This window comes from Tursiops truncatus, chromosome 15, assembly GCF_011762595.2.
Source record: "Tursiops truncatus isolate mTurTru1 chromosome 15, mTurTru1.mat.Y, whole genome shotgun sequence".
In the NCBI taxonomy this organism is placed as follows: Eukaryota; Metazoa; Chordata; class Mammalia; order Artiodactyla; family Delphinidae; genus Tursiops; species Tursiops truncatus.
In genome coordinates, this window is record NC_047048.1 from 21,890,597 (window position 1) to 21,912,068 (window position 21,472).

The following is a 21,472-nucleotide window of genomic DNA, read 5'->3' on the forward strand; positions in this document are numbered from 1 at the left end:
AGCCAAAAAGATCCTTGCCTTTTCTTTAAAATCCCCAGAGAAAGATTTCTTTAATCAGAATTCTCAGAAAAATGGGTATTGATTAATAGATTTTCTGGTTAGCAGACAGTTCACCTACAACTCCTGCTCATTTCCTCGTGGAAAATTTTTTCCAGATGTGCGATTTCGTGCCTCTATTTGCAGTTATCTAGTGGACATAATTTATCTTTCTGGGGGTGATTGTAGATTGTTCAGGCCCCAGATAGAGTAGTAGGAGGTGGATGGGAAAGTGGAAATACTGATGACAAAGTCAGACAGCAGACAGGAGCACAGCTGCTTGTGAAAAGGGTGCAGTAAGCAGGAGTGAATGTGTGTTGAGTTCAGGACACACCCTGGAGGCTGTCTTGTAAAGAACCCCACAGCACTGAGGCCCTAAACTTTCATTCTCCTTAAAGAGCTTCATCACCAGAGCTCCAGGGGTTTGCAATCTTGCTGGATTCATACAAATAAAAGTCCAATGCAGAAAATATTTCAGTTCTGCTGGGAATTTTTCCTTTGTCAAAAAATTGTTCTAGCCCCTGAAAATAAAAATCTAAGAAACAAAACCTGCTTTACATTCCTAGTCTTGGTACCTGGTTCTGCATTCAGTATCACTTACTGGCTATGTGGCTTTAGACAAGTTAGCCAGCCATCCTCCAGTCTCAATTTTTTCATCTGAAAAAGTGAGCTAATAATATACCTGCCTCAGAGGGTTATTAGGAAAGCTGCAGGGGATAACAGAGGCAAAACATCCATAGCTCAACACCTGTTAATTCTCTTCCTCACCCCTTCAATTCCTTTGTTCTATCTGCTCCTTTTACTTTGATCAAATTATTTATCAAAAGAAGCCAAGACTTTTGTCTACCAATATACACAAGGCCACCATGTTGCACAGTCCCTGTTGGTGCCACTTGCATCATGGTCTAGTTTTGCTTTAGAGGCACCATTTACATAAACCATAGTGTGAATGGTGCTCCCTAGAGTTGCACAACAGCACAACAGTGGCTCCATGTTCACTAGCCCCTTCTAGTCTAGACATTTAAGTAGTAGACAGATAAGTAATAGGGATTCCAGGAGCTCAAGACCAAGCCCTTAGAGCCCAATTGGAGCCTGAATACCAGGAATAGTATTGCAGTTTCCATATTGGAAAAAGAGTTAATAGGAACAACCAAGAATCTGAGCATTAGGAAAAGCAGATGAGGAACAAGCACAGGGAATGGGGGTCAAGGGTCACACCTAACCCTTCCTGAACAAGCAGTATAGGTGGCGTATGGGAGGTGGACCTTTCCTGGGGCAAGGCAGTCAGCTTGGTTCAGAGCAGTGGTCTCAGACGGCAGTAGCTATAGACCCATCCTTATTGTAATTGGTGTTTATAATATGACATTTCAGTGGTTAAGAATATAAACCTTGGAATCAGACAAGCTGGAATTAAAATCCTTGCATTTCCACTTACTTGGTGTGTAAGTGAGCTCTGGATCTCAGCTTCCTCATCTCTAAAACAGAGTTTCCTCATCTCTAAAATGCCCATATTTACGTGCAAGATTTAATTTAATCCTCAAAACAGCTCAGTGAACTAGGTGCCATTATTATCCCCATTTTACAGATGAAGAAACTAAGGCCCCTGGAGAGGTAAAATACTCAAAATCATAAAGATAAATAAGAGATGGAGCTGAACGGATGGTAAGGATAGAACCCAAGTCTCCTGAATTCCAAGACCCAATCTCCTGGGCTCAGTACCAAGACTCACCATGTCTTTGTGGCACAGGTCTCAGAACTCATCATCCCCACAATGGAAACAGCCCGGCAGTCCTTCTTCTTGAAAACCTACCTGGACCATGAGATTCCAATGCTGTTCGTAGGACCCACGGGCACTGGCAAATCAGTCATCACCAACAACTTCCTTTTCCGCCTTCCCAAAAATACTTATCTGCCCAACTTCATCAATTTCTCTGCCAGAACTTCAGCCAGTCAGACCCAGGATATCATCATGTCCAAGCTGGATCGACGGCGGAAGGGCCTTTTTGGGCCTCCCATAGGGAAGAAAGCAGTGGTATTTGTGGGTAAGGCATTGGCCTGCATCTGGACACACCAAATTCTTCTACTCTAAGCTTCAGCAAAACAGAATCTCCCCTTGTACAGCCACTGTATAGTCCTTTTACTCTCTCTGGGAGATAAACTATTTCTGGTTAATATAATTCAGCATTCCTTCCCTCCCCTCCTATTTTCCTTCCTTCCTTCCATCTTTCCATCCCTTCTTCTTTCTCTTCCCTCCTTCTCTTCCTTCTTTCATTTTTTGTTTCCTGTCCTTTCCTTCATTCATTACCAAGTATTTGTTAACCACGTACTATAAGCCAACTTTTCAGTAAGTGAGGCACAGTCCAGGCCTTTTTGCCTGAGGGAGGATCCCAGTTTCTCCTGGAATGAAGTTGAGCCTGTGTATCAGGCAAAGTTACTTTATAGTGAGAGGCAGTTAGGTCCAGAAGGGGACTGTGGTGTTTGCCCTCTTGCATCTCCAGAAGCAACTCACACTTTGTGATGAGCTTCTATTCCATTATGTGCCAGATAAATATGTTATCAGTATATGAAGAAATATAATAGTTGCTAAATAAATATTTGTGAAATAAGCACATTGAATTTTCCCAGGATTTTATGTTTACAAAGCACTTCCTCATTTATTTTGTTTGAGCCTCACAGCCCCATCAGTTTATTAGCCACCATTATCACTTTACTAGTCAGTTAATTGAGGCTCCAGAGGTTACATTCCCTGTTCAGGGTCAAACATCTAGAAAATTCTGGAACCACGAGCCAAAACCAGGTTTCTTGGTGCCAAATACATTATCTTTTCCACTCTCTTACTGCTGACTCATAAAATTCTCATTTAGTAATAGTAATGCCCTGCCCTTCTGGGTTATCTCATGTCCTGTCTTTAAAATTCATGTATTGATAGTAAATGTTGCATGTATTTATATCCTTGCCAATTAGTAACAGCTCCCTAAAGGCAGGGATCCTATTTTGTTTCCCTTTCTTTTCCCCCTTTCTCCTTTCCTCCAGTCTTTTCTCCCTTCCTATTTTTATGGTATATCCAAAAACAGATTAAGCTTTGCAGCCAAACAGACCTAGGTCCAAATCTCACTTTTTAACCCTAAGCATACTATTCCATGACCTTCAGTTCCTCACCTCTAACATAAAGGTAATACTCTCTTCCTTATAAAGTTATTATTTTGATTAGATGAGATAATATGTATAAAACTCCTAAAATCTTACGTGACACAAAACTGGGCATTTAATCAATGTTCATTGGAGTTTATTGAGTGCCTTCTATGTACCAGGACTGAGCAATATGCTATTTTAGAAAATCAATCCCTACCCTGGAGGAAATATGGGAAAAAATTAAATGTCTGTTTGTTAATGCCAATCTGTCAATAAAGCAGTAGAGCCCAGAACCCAGGAAAAGCTCTTCCATTATGGTAAGAATGTCCACTGGCTGAGCCCTGCCTAGAGTGAGGATGTAACAACTGGGCACAGACTCTCCCATGGAGGGATAATCATCTGCTACCTCCTGTGAGAGCAAAGGATCCCATAGACTTACAATCTGTGGCCACGGCTTCTTTCCCCAGATGACCTCAACATGCCAGCCAAAGAGGTGTATGGGGCCCAGCCCCCCATTGAGCTCCTGAGGCAGTGGATTGACCACGGTTACTGGTTTGACAAGAAGGACACAAACAAGCTGGACATCGTTGATGTGCTGCTTGTGACAGCCATGGGCCCCCCTGGTGGAGGAAGAAATGACATTACTGGTACGTGAAGGAGAGAGTTCATTACTCTTCACCCACCCCCTGCAGAGCCAGACCACCTTCATGGATGGAGGGTTGGTGCAGGGCACTCATCCTGATGGAAGGTGGAGAAAGGTGTGTTTAGGCTGTAGCCAGAGACACTCGAGTTAGCTTCCAGGAGTGTCATTTGAATATTTCATGTTGGTAGTTGTATGAAATAGGATGGGAAGATGAAAAGAGGATTTGCGGAGTCTTTGGCTAGAGGAACAGAGAGTCCCATGAAGAAGGGAGTTCAGTGTGGACAGCATGTGTTCCAGGAGGGAGGCTAGATCAGAGGTTCTCAACTAAGGGTGCACGACAGATTCACCTGTTGTGTTTCTCATAATTCTTTGGATTGTCAGAGACAGAACACCTAACCCAAAGTGGCCTAAGGAAAATCATAATGATAATAAACAAACAAATAAAGAAGATTTTTTCCCCTGTCATCTAACACTTCAGGAATATATTTTGCTTCAGGTGCAACTTGATCCATCTAGGTCTACAGATTTTCATACTTTTATTCTGAGATACATCCTTGGTTAAGAATCTTAATGCCATTTCCAGACTTAAGATTCTGTGGCCTTGCTCTCCCCTGTGGCATTTGTCTTTTTCATTTGTAAAATAAGGAAGATAAGCAGGGTGATTTTACTTGGGTATACAAACCCATCACCTTCCACTTCAAGTATAGAGTCCAGGGGTACCTTGCCTTGGGTTTGAGTATAACAGGATCTCAGGCACTTGGCATCTATAAATTCAACACTTCTCTCACTAGTGAGAGGGAGAGGAACTTGGTATATTACTTTTCTCTAAGACCTAGTCATTCTATAGGACAAAATATTTGCAAACCATCTGTCTGATAAGGAGTTAATATACGAAATATGTAAGGAATTCATACAACTCAATAGCTAAACAACAAACAATCTGATTTGAAAATGGATAGAGAATTCGAATAGACATTTTTCTAAAGAAGACATACAAATGGCTAACAGGCACATGAAAAGATGTTCAATATTGCTAATTATTAGAGAAATGAAAATCAGAATCACAGTGAGATATCACCTCACACCTGACAGAATGGCTATTAACAAAAAGTCAAGAGATAACAAGTGCCCTTGTACACTGTTGGTGGAAATGTAAATTGGTGCAGCCACTATGAAAAACAGTAGGAGGTTCCTCAAGAAATTAAAAATAGCACTACCATATGATCCAGCAATGCCACTTCTGGGTATATCTGAAGGAAATGAAATCACTTCCTTGAAGAAATATCTGCACTTCCATGTTCATTGCAACATTATTCACAATAGTCAACTCATGGAAACAACCAAAGGGTCCATCGATGGATGAATGGATAAAGATGTACACACACACACACACACACACACACACACACACACACACAATGGGATATTATTCAGCCATAAAAAAGAATGAAATCCTACCCTTTGTGACAACATGGATGGACCTTGAGAACATTATGCTAAGTGAAATAAGTCAGAGAAAAACAAATACTATATGATATCACTTACATGTAGAATCTAAAAAAGCCAAACTCATGGAAACAGGAGTAGAATGGTGGTTGCCGGGGTTTAGGGGATGGGGGAAATGGGGAGATGTTGGTCAAAGGGTACAAATTTCCAGTTATAAGATGAATAAGTTTTGGGAATCTAATGTATAGCATGGTGACTCTAGTTAACAACAACAGCAACAATGGAATTGTTACTTGACCTTATTGTGGCAATCATTTTGCAATATCTATATGCATCAAATCATCATGTTGTAAACCTTCAGCTTATGTATGTTATATGTGAATTATATCTCAATAAAACTGGCAGGGGGTGGAGATCTATTCAAAAGGGAATATCTGTTTCCAGTACATATCATGGAAATAGTAATTACTAACATTTGTGCAGCAGTTGACAGTTTTCAGGCTATGTCACATATATGATATTTGAAAAGATCCTATAATAAAGACCAGTGCCCAAAGTCTGCCAGGAACACATCTGTAGTCAAGTGAAATTGGGTTTATTAATTTGCTGCAGAAAGGGTGTCTGCACAGCATGGAGAACCGTGAGAGTGGCTGGTGTAAGAGAGTTAAATGGACTTGTGCTGGGTGATGTGAGGAAAGGCTTAAGGAACCAGGGACTCTGGGATTGGGTAATCTCAGGAAGTGGGGACAATTTGATGAGTGGGTATCTTAATTTTTTTCTCTGCTTGGTAAAGAAGTAGAGTCATTCATATTAGCTAGGGGGGAAGTTTTCATGGTTTCAGAGCAAACTTGTTTCTGACTTGTTCCATCATAGCTAGGGAGTGACCTCGTCTGATGTTGATATTTAATGGAATTGTGTTCAGTGGAGAACTAACAGCCTAGCTGATATTTGCCAGACCAGCTGCCAGCTTTCAGGGCTGAGATGGGAAACCTGAAGCTCAAGGCAGTGTAGTGTGGTGGCTGAGAGTATGGCTTGGCAGAAGACTGATCTGGGTTTAGGTAACATTAACAAACATTAAGTACTATTAGTATCCTTATCATCAAAAGAGTAAGTGGGGCTTCCCTGGTGGCGCAGTGGTTGAGAGTCCGCCTGCCGATGCAGGGGATGCGGGTTCGTGCCCTGGTCTGGGAAGATCCCACATGCCGCGGAGCGGCTGGGCGCGTGAGCCATGGCCGCTGAGCCTGCGCGTCCGGAGCCTGTGCTCCGCAACGGGAGAGGCCACAACAGTGCGAGGCCCGCGTACCGCAAAAAAAAAAAAAAAAAAGAAAAGAAAAAAAAAGAAACAAAAGAGTAAGTGAATTTCTCAAGTTCACACGACTGTAAATGGTTCCAGATCAATGTGTAAAATATTATTCTGGCTTTTTTTTTTAAAAAATGAAAAACCTACATATGTCAATACATAAGTATAGTGGAGTATATATATATACATATATATATATGTGTGTGTATATATATAATACTTATGTACTGACATATATATTTTCCTTTTTTTAAAAAAATGCCATATATATATATTGAAAAGAGTTTTGGGAAAAATGGCAGCAGCTGTGCCAGAATCATCATTTTTGGCTCTTCCCAAATTCCCATAAACAGAGCAACTAGATAGCAAAACCAAAAACCTATAAACAACATTTACAACAAAACTAGTTGGCAGAGTATTCCCCACATATTCTAAAGTATAATTGGTGGGAACAAACCACTGGCAGCTACAAGACCCACATGTTATCTGCCTCTGTGCGGGAGAAAGCAGAGGGAAGTATTGAGACATCTAACAGACCTGAGAATGGTTGAACCCCAAAGTAGCAAACAGGTATTCACTGATAAGCATGGCAGCCAATCTGAGAACAGGAGCTGAAGTTGGCAGGACTTTTACCTTCTCAAATAACAAGTAAGCACAGTGAATGTGCAGTGAGCTCTGAGGGACTAGAGCATTATAGCCAGTTGTGATTTCTCTAAACTAACAACCCAGGTCTTCCATACAAGGTGAGACCCTACACTGAAGAGAAACTGGAGTTGAATCAGAATTTAGCAAGTTAAGATTACTAGAAACAAAGGAAAGAGAAGGTCAAAATGAGAGTGAGAGAGAGGAACAGAGGCAGGAAAGTTCAGAAAGCAAGTCACTATATTTTTGAACACTTAAGAAATCAACAGAAAAGGAAACTTTGTGGAGTTAGAAAAGGCATCTGAGTCAAGCCTTCTCTAATTGCATATATAAAAATGAGCAAAGAAAAGTATTGAGGTCATGTTTCATAAAAATTAATGTAGGAAGGAAGAGAGTAGAGAAAAACACCCCTACTTCAAAAGCACAACAGAAAGACATACTTTAAAAACTTTAATCTATTACTTCAAAATAATCTGAAAGACACTGATGAGATAATACAAGGCAGGAAAGAATGACATAAATCAGAATTAGAAAAACTTAGAAATTGAATGATGGAACTCAAGAATTAGGGAAAAAAAGTTACCTTAGAAATGAAGCCAAAACTAAAAGGAGCAAAAATAGGATAAATACAATCAGTAATGCCTTAAGAAATAAAAAATTAGAAGGAATTTTTTCATCAGAAAAAAAATAAAGACATACTACAGCATCGATGAACCTTAAAGACATTATGTTAGTGAAATAAGCCAGTTACAAAAGGACAAATATTATATGATTCCACTTATATGAGGTACTCAGGTTCACAGAGACAAAAAGTAAAATGGTTGTTACCAGAGGCTAGGGAGAGGGAAATGGGAAGTTAGGGCTTCATGAGTTTCAGTTGCAGAAGATGAAAAGATTCTGGAGATAGGTGATGGTGATGTTCACACAACAATGTGAATGTGCTTGATGCCACTAAACTGTACACTTAAAAAATGGTAAATTTTATGTTATGTATATTTTATCACAATAAAATTTTTTTCTAGAAATGAAGAAAGGAACTAAAAGGTTTGAGAGAAAGTAACAAATATTAAAGTTAGGTAGAGGAAATCCAACATACAACTAACAGGAGTGTCTAAAGAAGAAAACTGAAGTTTCTTCAAAGAAGAAAACAGAACTAATAATAAAAGCTATAATCCAATAAAATGCGCCCCCCAAAAAAGTATTTTTGAAAATTACATATTGAAAAGGTACATTGTGTACCTAAGAATACAGACTCAAAAATGATCATTACCAAGACTAGTAAAATCACTGGACTTTAAAGAAAACTAGATCATCTTAAGAATTTTCAACTGCAATCTTTATGCTAGAGAAAACGGAATAACATATTTATGATACTTGAGGGAATACAATGAGAGTCAAGGCTTTTGTTGCCAGCAAAGCTGACCTTCAAGTATAAAATAAAAACTATTATCAACATGCAAGAACTCAGAGACTTATTTCCATAAGCCCTTTCTCAGGAATCTGTTAGAAAATGGGTTTCACATGATCAAAATAGCTATAAAGAGATCAATATAACAACTGGTAGTGAGCATTACTTAATGTGGTTATTTGTTGAACTAAGACTACATGGGAGAGATTGTAACATATAAAGCCTATATGATTTGATGATGTAGATATTGAACAGTTGAAAATGGAGGGGGATGAGGATAGCACATACAAGAAGTTTTAAACTCTTCTGTTACTGTAATTGGTGGCGGTAGTATATTCTTATTCTGAGTGTGTTGTATGTAAAAAGTAGGATTATATGAATGAGTAACTATAGTATTTTCTGTTTCTACTGTCCCTTGTGTGCTTGAGAACCAGGACTCAGTGTGGAGAAAAGGAAATCAAGACGTACTATAGAAGAAGTTAAGAAAAAGCTCTGGAGTCCTAAATTTGAAATATCAGTACTAACTCATGTTCCAGGCCTAAAAAGTAATAACCAACTCATTAACAATAAGAATTCTTAGCACCCAGACTGTGGTCTTGAAATCCAGTTTCCTACTAAAATAAACAAGGCTTCTTGGAGAAATGGCTTATTGCATGTCTGGGGCAGGAAATATACAAGATGTATCTGTAATGTCTTCATATATGCCTGTAACGTTTTCATATATCCAATCATGAGAAAGCTTTCAGAGACTACAGAGTCCTGTCAAAAGCATTCAGTTAACAACACAAGGAGGCTCTAACTGGCAAATACAGGGAAATTTGAGCTTCAACAATGATAGTAATTTAAATGGATTGAAATTTATCAAAAGATATTTAAGTCTATGAATCAGTAATAACAATCATAGCTGGTCATCTTCAGAGGATGATAAAACACCAGTTCATTATCTTGAAAACTGATAAATAAATGGAAAGAAGCAAGCATTTATTTTAACTTTCTTATATGAAGTATACCACTGTATAAGCAAATAGATGAAGGGAAAGTGTCCCTTCTGAAAATAGTCCTAATATTTTAATAAACTATATAGTAAATGAAAAAGAAATTATATAATCAGAATATCATCATTTGGCAAACTTCAGTGAATTAATGGATCTAGCCATTGAGAATCAGTAGCTACCAACATTGCAGAGGGAGAGACAACATCATGTGCCCTCTGATGAAGGACTACACCACCACCTATAGTGTGGCCAAAGAGGTGGAACCTGAATCTGATTAAGTCTCTAGGTACAGCTGCAAATTGGTGGGAAATACGAAGGGCAGAGGAACCAAGTAAATTACACCATGTAATCCTGACTGTGGAAACTTCTACAGATCAAACAGTCCAGCTATTCAATAGACAGAAGATAAAAGAAAGGGATGGAGGGGGGAACCTATAGATTAAAAGAGACTTAAAAGACATATCAATTTTTTTAAATTAGCGGGATTAAACTCTGGTATCTAGAAACGAACACATGGTCAATAAAGATGCAAGATAGCAATTACTTTAAAAGTCAGGATAGTGACAACTTTTGGAGGGAGAAATGGACAGGTCTGTGATTGGGATGGGATATATGGAGGGCTGGCAAAGTTGTATTTCTTGACATGGATGGTAGATGTAAGGATGTTAACTTTATAATGATTCACTAAACTATACATTTGTTTTGTGTGGTTTTCTATATCTGTGCTTTACTTTATATAGAAAAATACTTTTAAAAGAAGATATGCAGGCAAATCTATAGAGACAAAAATTAGATTATTAGTTGCCAAGGGCTGCAAGGAAGTGGGGAGTGACTGCTAGTGGGTAAAGGATTTCTTTTTGGGGTGATTAAAATGTTCTGCTATTGATTGTGGTAATGGTTGCACAACTAAAATACTAAAAAAATCATTGAATTGTGTACTTTAAATGGATGAATTGTATAGTATGTGAATTACATCTCAGTAAAGCTGATACCTAGTATAACTATAAATATATAGGCATCTAACATTGGGTATATAGATACAAATACAGAGATGTAAGAATGTCAGACTAACAGTGGGGAGGGGAGAGAGAATGGATTTCGTGTGTGGGAGGTAAGGGATACTTTCTATAAAAGTATTTCTGAATTGTTTGATTATTTTACAATGATCATATATTGCCTTTACCTTTTTTTTTTTTTTTTTGCGGTACGCGGGCCTCTCACTGCTGTGGCCTCTCCCGTTGCGGAGCACAGGCTCCGGACGCGCAGGCTCAGCGGCCATGGCTCATGGGCCTAGCCGCTCCGCGGCATGTGGGATCTTCCCAGACCGGGGCATGAACTCGCGTCCCCTGCATCGGCAGGCGGACTCTCAACCACTGCGCCACCAGGGAAGCCCTGCCTTTACCTTTTAACAACCTTGAGCACTGGACTAGCACTATTACCAGAACTTCTGCAATCATGGAGACGTTCTGTATCTGTACTGTGCAATACAACAGCCGCTAGTCACATGTTATCCTTGAGTAGTTGAAATGTGGCTAGTGAGACTGAGGAACTAAATTTTAATGTTATTTAATTTTCATAAGGCTGCCATATTGGACAGCACAGCTCTAGAACATTAAGGCAGAGGGAAAACTCTTCTATATCTCAGGATCTCTAGGCCCAGGAGGTAAGTGTGAGAATATATGCACACTCACACCTGTGCATGTTTTCCAGGACGATTCACTCGCCATCTGAATATCATTTCCATCAGTGCCTTTGAGGATGACATTTTAACCAAGATTTTCAGTTCAATCGCTGACTGGCACTTTGGAAAAGGGTTTGATGTGATGTTCTTAAGGTAAGAGGTTCCTGTGTTATTGGCCTGGGGTCCTCAGTTCTGGCCCCTCTTTAACTGGTCTGCCTTCTCCTTCCTCCCAAGGTATGGAAAGTTGCTGGTACAAGCTACGATGACAATTTATAAAGCTGCAATGGAGAATTTCTTGCCAACTCCCTCCAAGTCACACTATGTCTTTAACCTGCGGGACTTCTCACGGGTGATCCAAGGGGTATTGCTCTGCCCTCACACCCACCTACAGGTCAGCCGCTATCATTTCTGTTATCAAGTTCATTCAGTGATATCCTTGGCTACATGGAATATACAATGATAAGAGTAATATCTAACTTCTATCAAGCATTTAATCTATGCTAAGCATTGTGCTAAGTATTTTGTAAGCATTGTCTCATTAAAGCCCCATATCGACCCCAGGATTTAGAAACTATTTGAGAACTACCACCTCAGTCACCACCTGCCATTTATTCAAATAATTAACTGGATTTTCAGGATGTAGAAAAGCTTATCCGGCTTTGGATCCATGAGGTTTACCGGGTTTTCTATGACCGTCTGATTGATCATGAGGACAGACAGGTCTTTTTCAACACGGTGAGGGAAACCACCTCCAATTGCTTCAAGCAGTCTGTGGAAAAGGTAAGCCAGACCCTGTGATCATTTGGCCTCAGAAATTGCCCCAAATATTTGACCATGCTAGTCTCAGATTTCAGATTGTCTTCCTACTAGAGACTTAGAGCTCCACTTTCTGAATCTCAAGAAACAGTGTATTGAGCCAACTAATCACTCAGTTTGCTGATATAATAGTTGGCCCAATTTCACTTCACTTCCCTGGTAACATATAAGTTTGGATACATTCAAACTTATGGTTTATGATATGATGTTATTGTTTATGATTAATGTAAAATGCATTTGCAAGGTCAGTTAATTTGTGAGTTGAGAAATAAATACACCATGAGTTTTCATGGTTTGATTGATGCCTTGGTAAAGCCCGAGTGAAAGATTGTCATGGTTTCCCATTTGTAAATATTTTCTCTTTTCTATTCTTTTTTTTTTTTTTTTTTTTGAGGTACGCAGGCCTCTCACTGTTGTGGCCTCTCCCGTTGCGGAGCACAGGCTCCGGACGCGCAGGCTCAGCGGCCATGGCTCACAGGCCCAGCCGCTCCACGGCACGTGGGATCTTCCTGGACCGGGGCACGAACCCGTGTCCCCTGCATTGGCAGGCAGACTCTCAACTGCTGCGCCACCAGGGAAGCCCTCTCTTTTCTATTTTGATATAAGTAAAGTTTTAAGCCTATGTATTTGCATCATCTAGTTCTACCTCTATTCTTAAGAAGCTACAATTTCTCCAAAGAAAAAATTACAAGTGTTTCATGTTGCATCCAGGGGCCAAGTGCAGAAGCACTGCCAGTTTTTAATATCAGGAAGAAGAGGCATCTAAAACATTTCTACTCTAGGTACAGAGTGGGGACCAGGGAAATGCCCGCACTTCTATTTGGTGAAGGAGCAAATACATTAAAAATGATGCCATCTTTCGACTACCTCCTCTTGGGATCTTACAATCTGACCACCAATGTTTTAATCACTTAGCAAACAGATTGACCCTTGCTTTCACACTCTTTTCTCAAATGTCCTTTCATCATAGTCTTTACAACCACGAGATCCACATATTTTGTTTAAAGAAAAAAAAATGTTGATGAACCATGACTTTGAAGAATGCTCAGAGGAAACAAATACATCCCCTGCTCCCTCCCTCTACATCTCTCAGTACCATGGTGGCTGGGGCTACTGGCTGAATGCCTAGTTGAGACTTACCTTTCCCACAGGTCCTCGTCCACCTGTCACCCACTGGAAAGATAGTTGATGATAATATCCGTAGCCTCTTCTTTGGAGATTTCTTCAAGCCAGAAAGTGACAAAAAAATCTATGATGAGATCACTGACTTAAAACAGCTCACAGTGGTCATGGAGTATTACCTGGAAGAGTTCAACAACATCAGCAAGGCCCCCATGTCCTTGGTCATGTTCAGGTTCACCATCGAGCACATCTCCAGGATATGCAGGGTCCTGAAGCAGAACAAAGGCCACTTGCTGCTGGTGGGCATTGGGGGCAGTGGGCGGCAAAGTGCCAGCAAACTGTCCACATTCATGAACTCATATGAGCTGTGCCAGATCGAGATCACTAAGAGCTACTCAGGCAATGACTGGCGAGAGGACCTGAAGAAGATCATGCTACAGGTCGGTGTGGCCTCCAAGAGTACTGTGTTCCTCCTCACCGATAACCAGATCAAGGACGAGTCATTCATTGAGGACATCAATGTGCTTCTGAACACGGGAGACGTGCCCAACATCTTCCCCGCTGACGAGAAGGCTGACCTTGTGGAGAAGATGCAAATGGCAGCAAGGACAGAAGGCGAGAAGATTGAAGCCACTCCTCTTTCTATGTATAACTTCTTTATTGAGAGAGTAAAAAACAACCTTCACATTGTCCTTGGTAAGAAGAAGCAAATTCAGTTTGCCCTTTTCCTCTGGGTATTTCAGGATCTCCTGTGCCTTAAGTCCATTCCTCTTACCGTGGTACCAGGAATGATCCAGCCAAGGCACTCACTCGCCCACGGGTCAGTGCCTAGAATTCCTTTGGAAACTTCCACTGTCCTGAACAACTGTTTTAAACCTGTTCCACTCTCCTCAGTTCTCGGAATTCTCCTCTGAACCCTCTCCTTCCTTTTAGTACAGTACCCGGCAACCTCACAGAACAGCACCTGGAGTTCTTCTCTCTATGAACGATATCTCCAGTCTATCCAGAAACTTAGGGGTCGTGTTTAATACTTCTCTCTTATTACCATGTCCTGTCAGTTTTCGCCTTCTCTCTTGCATATCTACCCACTTGTCTCTACCTCTGCCACCTTCATATTAGCTAAGCTGCTATCATCTCACCCAGACCTCACCTCTACAGCCTTCTAACTGTTCTATGTCTACTCTGTCCATTCCAGACCTTTATGTTCCACTGAGTCAGGATGGGGATTTTTTTTTCATGTATTGCAAATGTGATCGTTGTATATTTACACACATACACAAATTAAAACACCTAAATTGCTTTCTATTCAGATAAAGACCAAAATTCCTAACCTATAGTCTTATAAGGCAACCTGCCAGGCTGTCCCCTGCATCCTCTCCACTCTCATCTCCAACCAAGCTTCCCCTTCTCTCTTTTTTAGCCACGCTGACCTCCTCACACTTTCACCTGTGCATTATGCTTCCTCCCACCACACTGGGTCTAAATAAACAGTGAAGGGAATTTGGAGCATAGAATCCAACCTCTGTGGTTGGATGGGGATGGGGTCAGAAACAAGCTGATGGCCCCACAGCTCCCTTATGTCTGTGAGTCAGGACAAACAGAGCACGTGGGTCAAAGGGCTCAAACCACTCTGGCTATGTGACCCTAAGGATCTGGAAGGGACAATGTGGATACTGGAGATGAGCCAGAAGGTATTGTAATAAACGGAATTCCCATCACAAAGTGTCCTGAAAATATCCCATGATTCCCCCTGTGCTTCCCAGGCACTCATCCTGACTATTCCCAATCACAGCCTGGAGTGCCAATAGGAAACATGACTGCTCCCTTACCCCACCAGAATCCTTGGAAAGACCTGCCTGTCCCTTTCAGCCTCCTTGACTTGGAGAAAGAGAACTAACGAAGTCTACTTTTCATTAGCCATGAGTCCGATTGGGGACGCCTTCCGGAACCACCTGCGGATGTTCCCGTCCCTGATCAATTGCTGCACAATTGACTGGTTCCAGTCTTGGCCCACAGATGCCCTGGAATTGGTAGCCAACACATTTCTAGAAGATGTGGAGCTCGATGACAATATTCGGATAGAGTAAGTGTTAGCTGCATTTTAGTACGGCAACCAAATATTTCAAATGAAAATCTAGATATTGGCTCTATTCTTGTTGCTGTTTCAAAACTTATCATTTTATGTAAAAAAAAAGTCTTATATTTTTAAATCACATTTAGATATTTAATAAAACACCTTTGCTGATAAAGAATAACATTTCATTGTTCAGAATTGTCCTAGGGATGCACTGTTGTCATAGCTATGAGAACCTGGATATAATACTATTGCTATTTCAATAGTCTTAGAGCATGCATTCTCAAGAGGGGTGATATTGCTGCCAAGGGGATGAAAACTGGTTCTTGTGAGGATTTTTTGTTATGAAAATAACTTTTTTTTGGTATAAAGCACAGATATACAAACGAAAAAAAAAAGCACTGAATTTTGGCTACAGTAAGAGAAGGGTTAAGACTGTTGACCACTCTAGGTGTCCCATGAAGGCAGGGGTCATATCACCTTCTTGTGTACTTCTGTATCCTTAGTGCCTAGCAAGTGCCTGGTACATAGTAGGTTCAATTACTGCTTATTAAATGAATGAATAGAAAATGAAGGAATAGGTAGCAGTCAGAATATTCATGGCTTTTAAGAACTTTGAACTTTGTTCTCTAGGTCAGAAGACCCTTAACCTGGGTCCATAGGCTCATGAACAGAATTCAGAGGGACAGTGAATGTGAGTGGGGAAAAAGTACATCTTCGTTTTCGCTGACATCTAACTGATACTTTGTATTTCTTTCAACGAATGTAGGCAATAAACCCCAGAAGGATTGTGTGACTTTGTTACCAGTAGGAATCACAGTTATTTTCATAACTCACTCAGTCATTACAGATGCCCCAAATATATCATTTCCTTGAAAATGATGGTAGTTGTTAGATCTGCTGTCCAGTCTTACTATTTAATGCCACAGTCGGCAAATGATGATCCGTGGACCAAGTCTAGTTCACAGCCTGTTTTCGTAAATAATGTTTTATTGGGAAACAGCCATGCACACTACAGTGGCAGAGTTGAATAGTTGCTCTTGAGACCATGTGGCTCACAAGGCGTAAATTTTTTTTTTTTTTAATTTTTGGCTGCGTCAGGTCTTAGTTGCGGCACGTGGGATCTTGGTTGGGGCGTGCGGGATCTTTCGTTGCAGCGCACGGGCTCTTTGTTGTGGCGCACAGGCTTTTCTCTAGTTGTGGCATGTGGGTTTTCTCTCTCTAGTTGTGGTGCACAGGCTCCAGGGTGCGTGGGCTCTGTAGTTTGCGGCACACAGGCTCTCTAGGTGAGGCACGTGAGCTCAGTAGCTGTGGTGCGGGCTTAGTTGCCCCGCGGCATGTGGGATCTTAGTTCCCTGACCGGGGATCAAACCCACATCCCCTGCATCAGAAGGTGGATTCTTTACCACTGGACCACCAGGAAGTTGTCCCACAAAGCCTAAAATATTTACTATCTGGTCCTTACCAGGAAGAATCTGCTGATCCCTGATTTAATGCATAAATAAAATCACACATATTACTATATCATAAATTTGGTTTTTAAAATATTTTGAAAACTCTTTCAACATAATTGGTTTCCTTTGTAACCCTCTATATATTATATTATGCATTTTAAAACATTATTCTGCAAAGTCTAGAGTCTTCACCAGACTGACCAAGGTTAAGAACTCCAGCTTAAGCCCTGGTGAGTCACAAAAGTGATTAAAGATAGAAATTACCTAATCAAAGATCATTCTAGGAAGAATATATACTTCCCCAATCATTCTCGAGGCTCTGTTGACATGCTTCACAGAATTTGGGATTCTAGTAGGCCATAGTGAGCGGCTTTCTCACATCCTCACATCTGTGAACCGAGGCTGTACTGGATCTCTCTGGAGCACGTTGGGCCTGCCTGACCACCTTTGTGTCCTCGGCAGGGTCATCTCCATGTGCAAATATTTCCAGGAGAGTGTGAAAAAGCTGTCGCTTGATTATTACAACACACTTCGCAGACACAACTACGTTACCCCCACCTCCTACCTCGAATTGATCCTAACCTTCAAGACGCTCCTGAATAGGAAGAGGCAAGAGGTGGATATGATGAGGAACCGCTACCTGACAGGCCTGCAGAAACTTGAATTTGCCGCTTCACAGGTGAGCGCTGCCAAAATAGTACAGGGACAAAGGGGTCCAAGACCGATTGGATGCGGTAAAGCACTTGTTCAGGTGCAGAAGTCAAGAGAGCACCAAATAAAATGAAGACAGCCTCTGACCCTGTGCTCGCAGAACTCACCTCACTTGCTTGGCCTAAACCCAGCCCTGTCTGTCTTTAAGATTTTGATGTTTTGTTCATCATGGATCTTTTTGAACTAATTTTAACTTTTTACAACATTACAGTAAAATACTATTTATCTTGAATACTGAGTTCTTTGGAGCCCCCTTAAATTTTGTGCCCAAGGCAAGTACCTTACCCACCTCACCCTTGCCCCAGCCCTGGATACTCTCGTGGGGAGCTGGGCAGAATAAGACAGTGGTTAAGAGCAGGGCCTGGACTCAAATTCCAGCTTTATAACTTATCAGCTATAGAACCTTGACGATGTTATTTCACCTCTTAGGGCCTAGTTTCCTCTTCTATAAAAAGAAGTGATAATAACAGGCTTCACTTCATAGGGCTATTATGAAGATTAAATGAGCTGACACAAGTGTAACCCTTAGCAAAATGCCTGGCATATAAATTAGTAATTGATTTGTGCTTGAGCCACTTGACACAACCATACTAAGGCATGGATTTTCAGCACCAATAAAGAACTAAGGAAGGGATATATGTATATGTCTAACTGATTCACTTCGTTATAAAGCAGAAAGTAACACACCATTGTAAAGCATTTATACTCCGATAAAAACGTTAAAAAAAAAAAAAGAACTCAGGCAACTGAATGGTTTGCAGTAGGTTGACCTGTCAGTGAGTATAGCAGACCCACCAACATGCAGCACAGGGATGGGAAAGAACATCAGGGGTGCCTCTGTTGCTCTGCTCCTGCAGTTGCTGGGTCCAATTCAGGGTCCTTAGCTTTCAGAGAGATGTTGAAAATTGGAGTCTCTCCAGCCAAGGGTGAGCAGACTGTGTTGAGCAGCAAAATGACCTGAGACAGTCTAGACCAGTAAGGAGAATGTGGTGCCAGTTAACATTACTTGAGCCCTACCACGTGCCTGGTGCTGTATGAGGAAGGTACTGTTATCACCACATTATGCACAAAGAGACCAAGGACCCAGAGAGGCCAGGCAACTTGCCCATGATCACACAGCTTCATGAGTAGCTGGTGCAAGTTGTGAGGCCAAAACTGAAACTTAGGTCTGCGTGACTGCAGAGTCTGTGTTCCTAATCAGGCCAGCATGCTATGCTTCTTCTCTCATGTGGGCTTTCTGTGGACAGTGGGTTCAAGGTCATGAAACTCTCTTCAGGTAAGCATCTGAGCTGCCTTGGAAGGCAGAATCAGGACCAGTGGGGAAAAACTGCCCGGGGGTAAATTCTAGCTCCTTATCAGGAAATCTAATGTGTTCTGCTGCCTGAAAAATGGCCCAGCTCCCCTGAGAGGTGGTGAGCTCCTCACCGTTAGGAGTGTTCAAACAGTGGCCAGAAAACTACTTGGCAGAAAACTACTTTTCTAGAGAGCATCAGACTGTTGGGAAAAAATGGCCTTGAAAGTTCCCTCTATCCCAGCTCTCTCAGTCATGTATGATTCCTTCACAACCTTAAAAAATTTTTTCCTCCTAACTTACTTTTGTTCTGTCTTTCGGTGCCCCCAACACTAGAGTGTAGGCTCAATGCAGTAGGAATATATATATATATTTTTTTGCTGTACGTGGGCCTTTCACTGCTGTGGCCTCTCCCATTGCGGAGCACAGGCTCCGGACACGCAGGCTCAGCGGCCTGGCTCACGGTCCCAGCCGCTCCACAGCATGTGGGATCTTCCTGGACCAGGGCACGAACCCGTGTCCCCTGTATCGGCAGGTGGACTCTCAACCACTGTGCCACCAGGGAAGCCCCAAGGAATATCTTTTTTTAAGTGTTGTATCTTTAAAAATTTTTTTTGTTTACTGTTATATGTATAGTGCCTACCACAGAGCTTGGTAACTACAACACATAGCATGAACTCAGTAACGAAATATTGAAAGATCAAAGAGAGAAACTCCAGCCAACAAATATGTACCCAGTACCATGAAAATCATTAGTATTTTCTGCGTGTGTCATAGGTGAGAGAATCGTTTCAACTTTTGCCAGCCATGCCATTTTCGGCATTGACATAGCTGACCCTGCACCCCTCCCACCTTCCTCTCCTTGTTAGGTGGCCGTCATGCAAGTAGAACTGACTGCCCTGCAACCCCAACTCATTCAGACCTCTGAGGAGACCGCTAAGATGATGGTGAAAATTGAAGGGGAGACGCGAGAAGCTGATGCCAAGAAACTTCTGGTGCAAGCCGATGAAGAAGAAGCCAATGCTGCTGCCGCCATTGCTCAAGGAATCAAGGTATAAACTGTGAGAGAGAAGAAAGGGAATCCGCATTTTCAGGGTTCATCTGTTATCTCACTAGAGCCTAACAAAGTCTTGCAGAATATGCATGGTCATGCCCATCTTGCAGAGGAAAGATGTGAGGCTTGAAAGGATGCTTTCCCGGCATCACGCAGCTAGTAAATGACACCTGGCTCTCTCCAGGAAGCATTACTGTTTTACAAATACTCTCCATCTCACTCAGCGTCAGGTCCTATAAGCCCCAACAAGATCTAACCTTATCTCTCATTACTTTCCCCTCGTTGACTCTTCTGGCCACACCAGCCTCCTAGCTATTCCCCAAACAAACACAAGGCATGTTCCCATCCCAGGGCCCTTGCACTGGCTCTTCCCTCTGGCTATCTCCTTCACCTCAATCATGTTTTTGCTCAGATGTGGCTGGCATGTCATACGTGTGGAGTAAATATTTGTCAAATGACAGATTGTTGAATCTAGAGGACCCCATTTGAAGGTAATTCTTATACCAAAGAAGAATAGTCCTGGGAAGGGCTTCGCCTACATTCAGATATTAGAAGAAAATCTGATTAATGTTCATGTTATATATTTCCCCAAGCACTCTCAAGTATACGGTTCCATTATCACAATGACTTTGGACTTACTAATGACAGCCATCAATGTCTAGAAGTCAACAACACTGAGGTTCAGTGGTGAATTGACTTTGCAGAGCCGCACAGCTAGTTGGTGGGATCAGACTCCAAGGCTCTTGGCACTTAGCTGAAGATGCTTGTCCCTGTGTCTCCACTTAGCAGTTAGAAATTTCTTCTGACCATTCTTCAAACAAGAGCTTGCTTCCAAATAAAGTGGTTTGCTTACATTGGTCGATTCTTTTTAAGCTAATGGATCATTTCTTTCCCCCGTAACAAGGATAATAAATGATGTCAGGCGTACTGCAGAGTTGATTACATTTCATCCGCAAGCACTGTGCTTCACACGCCTCAAACAGCCCTGCTGCTCTGTGCACTGCTAAGCCACAGAGGTCATTTTTATTTTATTTTTTGGGGTGTTTTTTTGGGGGGGCCTGTGTCAGGTCTTAGTTGTGGCCCACACGTGGGATCTTCATTGTGCAGCGTGTGGGCTCCAGAGTGTACAGACTCACGGGCTTCTCTCTAGTTGTGCCTGGCGAGCTCAATAGCTGCGGTGTGCGGGCTTAGTTGCCCCACCCTGCGGCATGTGAGATCTTAGCTTCCCGACCAGGGATTGAACCTGCACCCCCTGCATTGTAAGGTGGATTCTCAACAACTGGATCACCAGAGAAGTCCCCACAGAAGTCATTTTTAATTATAATTTTTTTAATCATAGAAACAAATGGTGTCATAACACATACAAAAGAATTTTTAAGAGCTCAACTTTAACACCTTTCCAATTTTCCAAGTTTTCCTCTACTTCCTGTTTATACACGTGGATAGTTTTGGTATTGCAATCATAGCATAATTGTGATTTGCTTTATGCTTTTTAATTTCCTTAACAGCTTATCACAAATGTTTTTCCAAAATGTCATATAATCATTTTAATGACCATTTTAAGTAGGTGCTTCACCTCTCAAGTGGCCATTCCCCTATTGGGCATTGAAGTCTGTTCCTTCCTGCCTTGTTTTCAGTGTTTCCAGAGTATCAACTGGAATCTCTCA

At 41.5% G+C, this 21,472-nt stretch overlaps 1 protein-coding gene across 1 annotated transcript in view; it reads left to right on the plus strand.

Annotated features, from left to right (window-relative positions):
• DNAH3 (dynein axonemal heavy chain 3) overlaps positions 1-21,472 on the plus strand; it is a 198,285-nt gene that overhangs the window by 135,547 nt on the left and 41,266 nt on the right. The window contains exons 44-52 of the mRNA XM_033839481.2: positions 1,784-2,078; positions 3,636-3,815; positions 11,313-11,436; positions 11,518-11,674; positions 11,920-12,063; positions 13,251-13,917; positions 15,139-15,304; positions 17,212-17,428; positions 19,621-19,803. Of these exons, the coding sequence (XP_033695372.1) occupies positions 1,784-2,078; positions 3,636-3,815; positions 11,313-11,436; positions 11,518-11,674; positions 11,920-12,063; positions 13,251-13,917; positions 15,139-15,304; positions 17,212-17,428; positions 19,621-19,803 (2,133 nt within the window). The remainder of the gene's footprint in view (positions 1-1,783; positions 2,079-3,635; positions 3,816-11,312; positions 11,437-11,517; positions 11,675-11,919; positions 12,064-13,250; positions 13,918-15,138; positions 15,305-17,211; positions 17,429-19,620; positions 19,804-21,472) is intronic.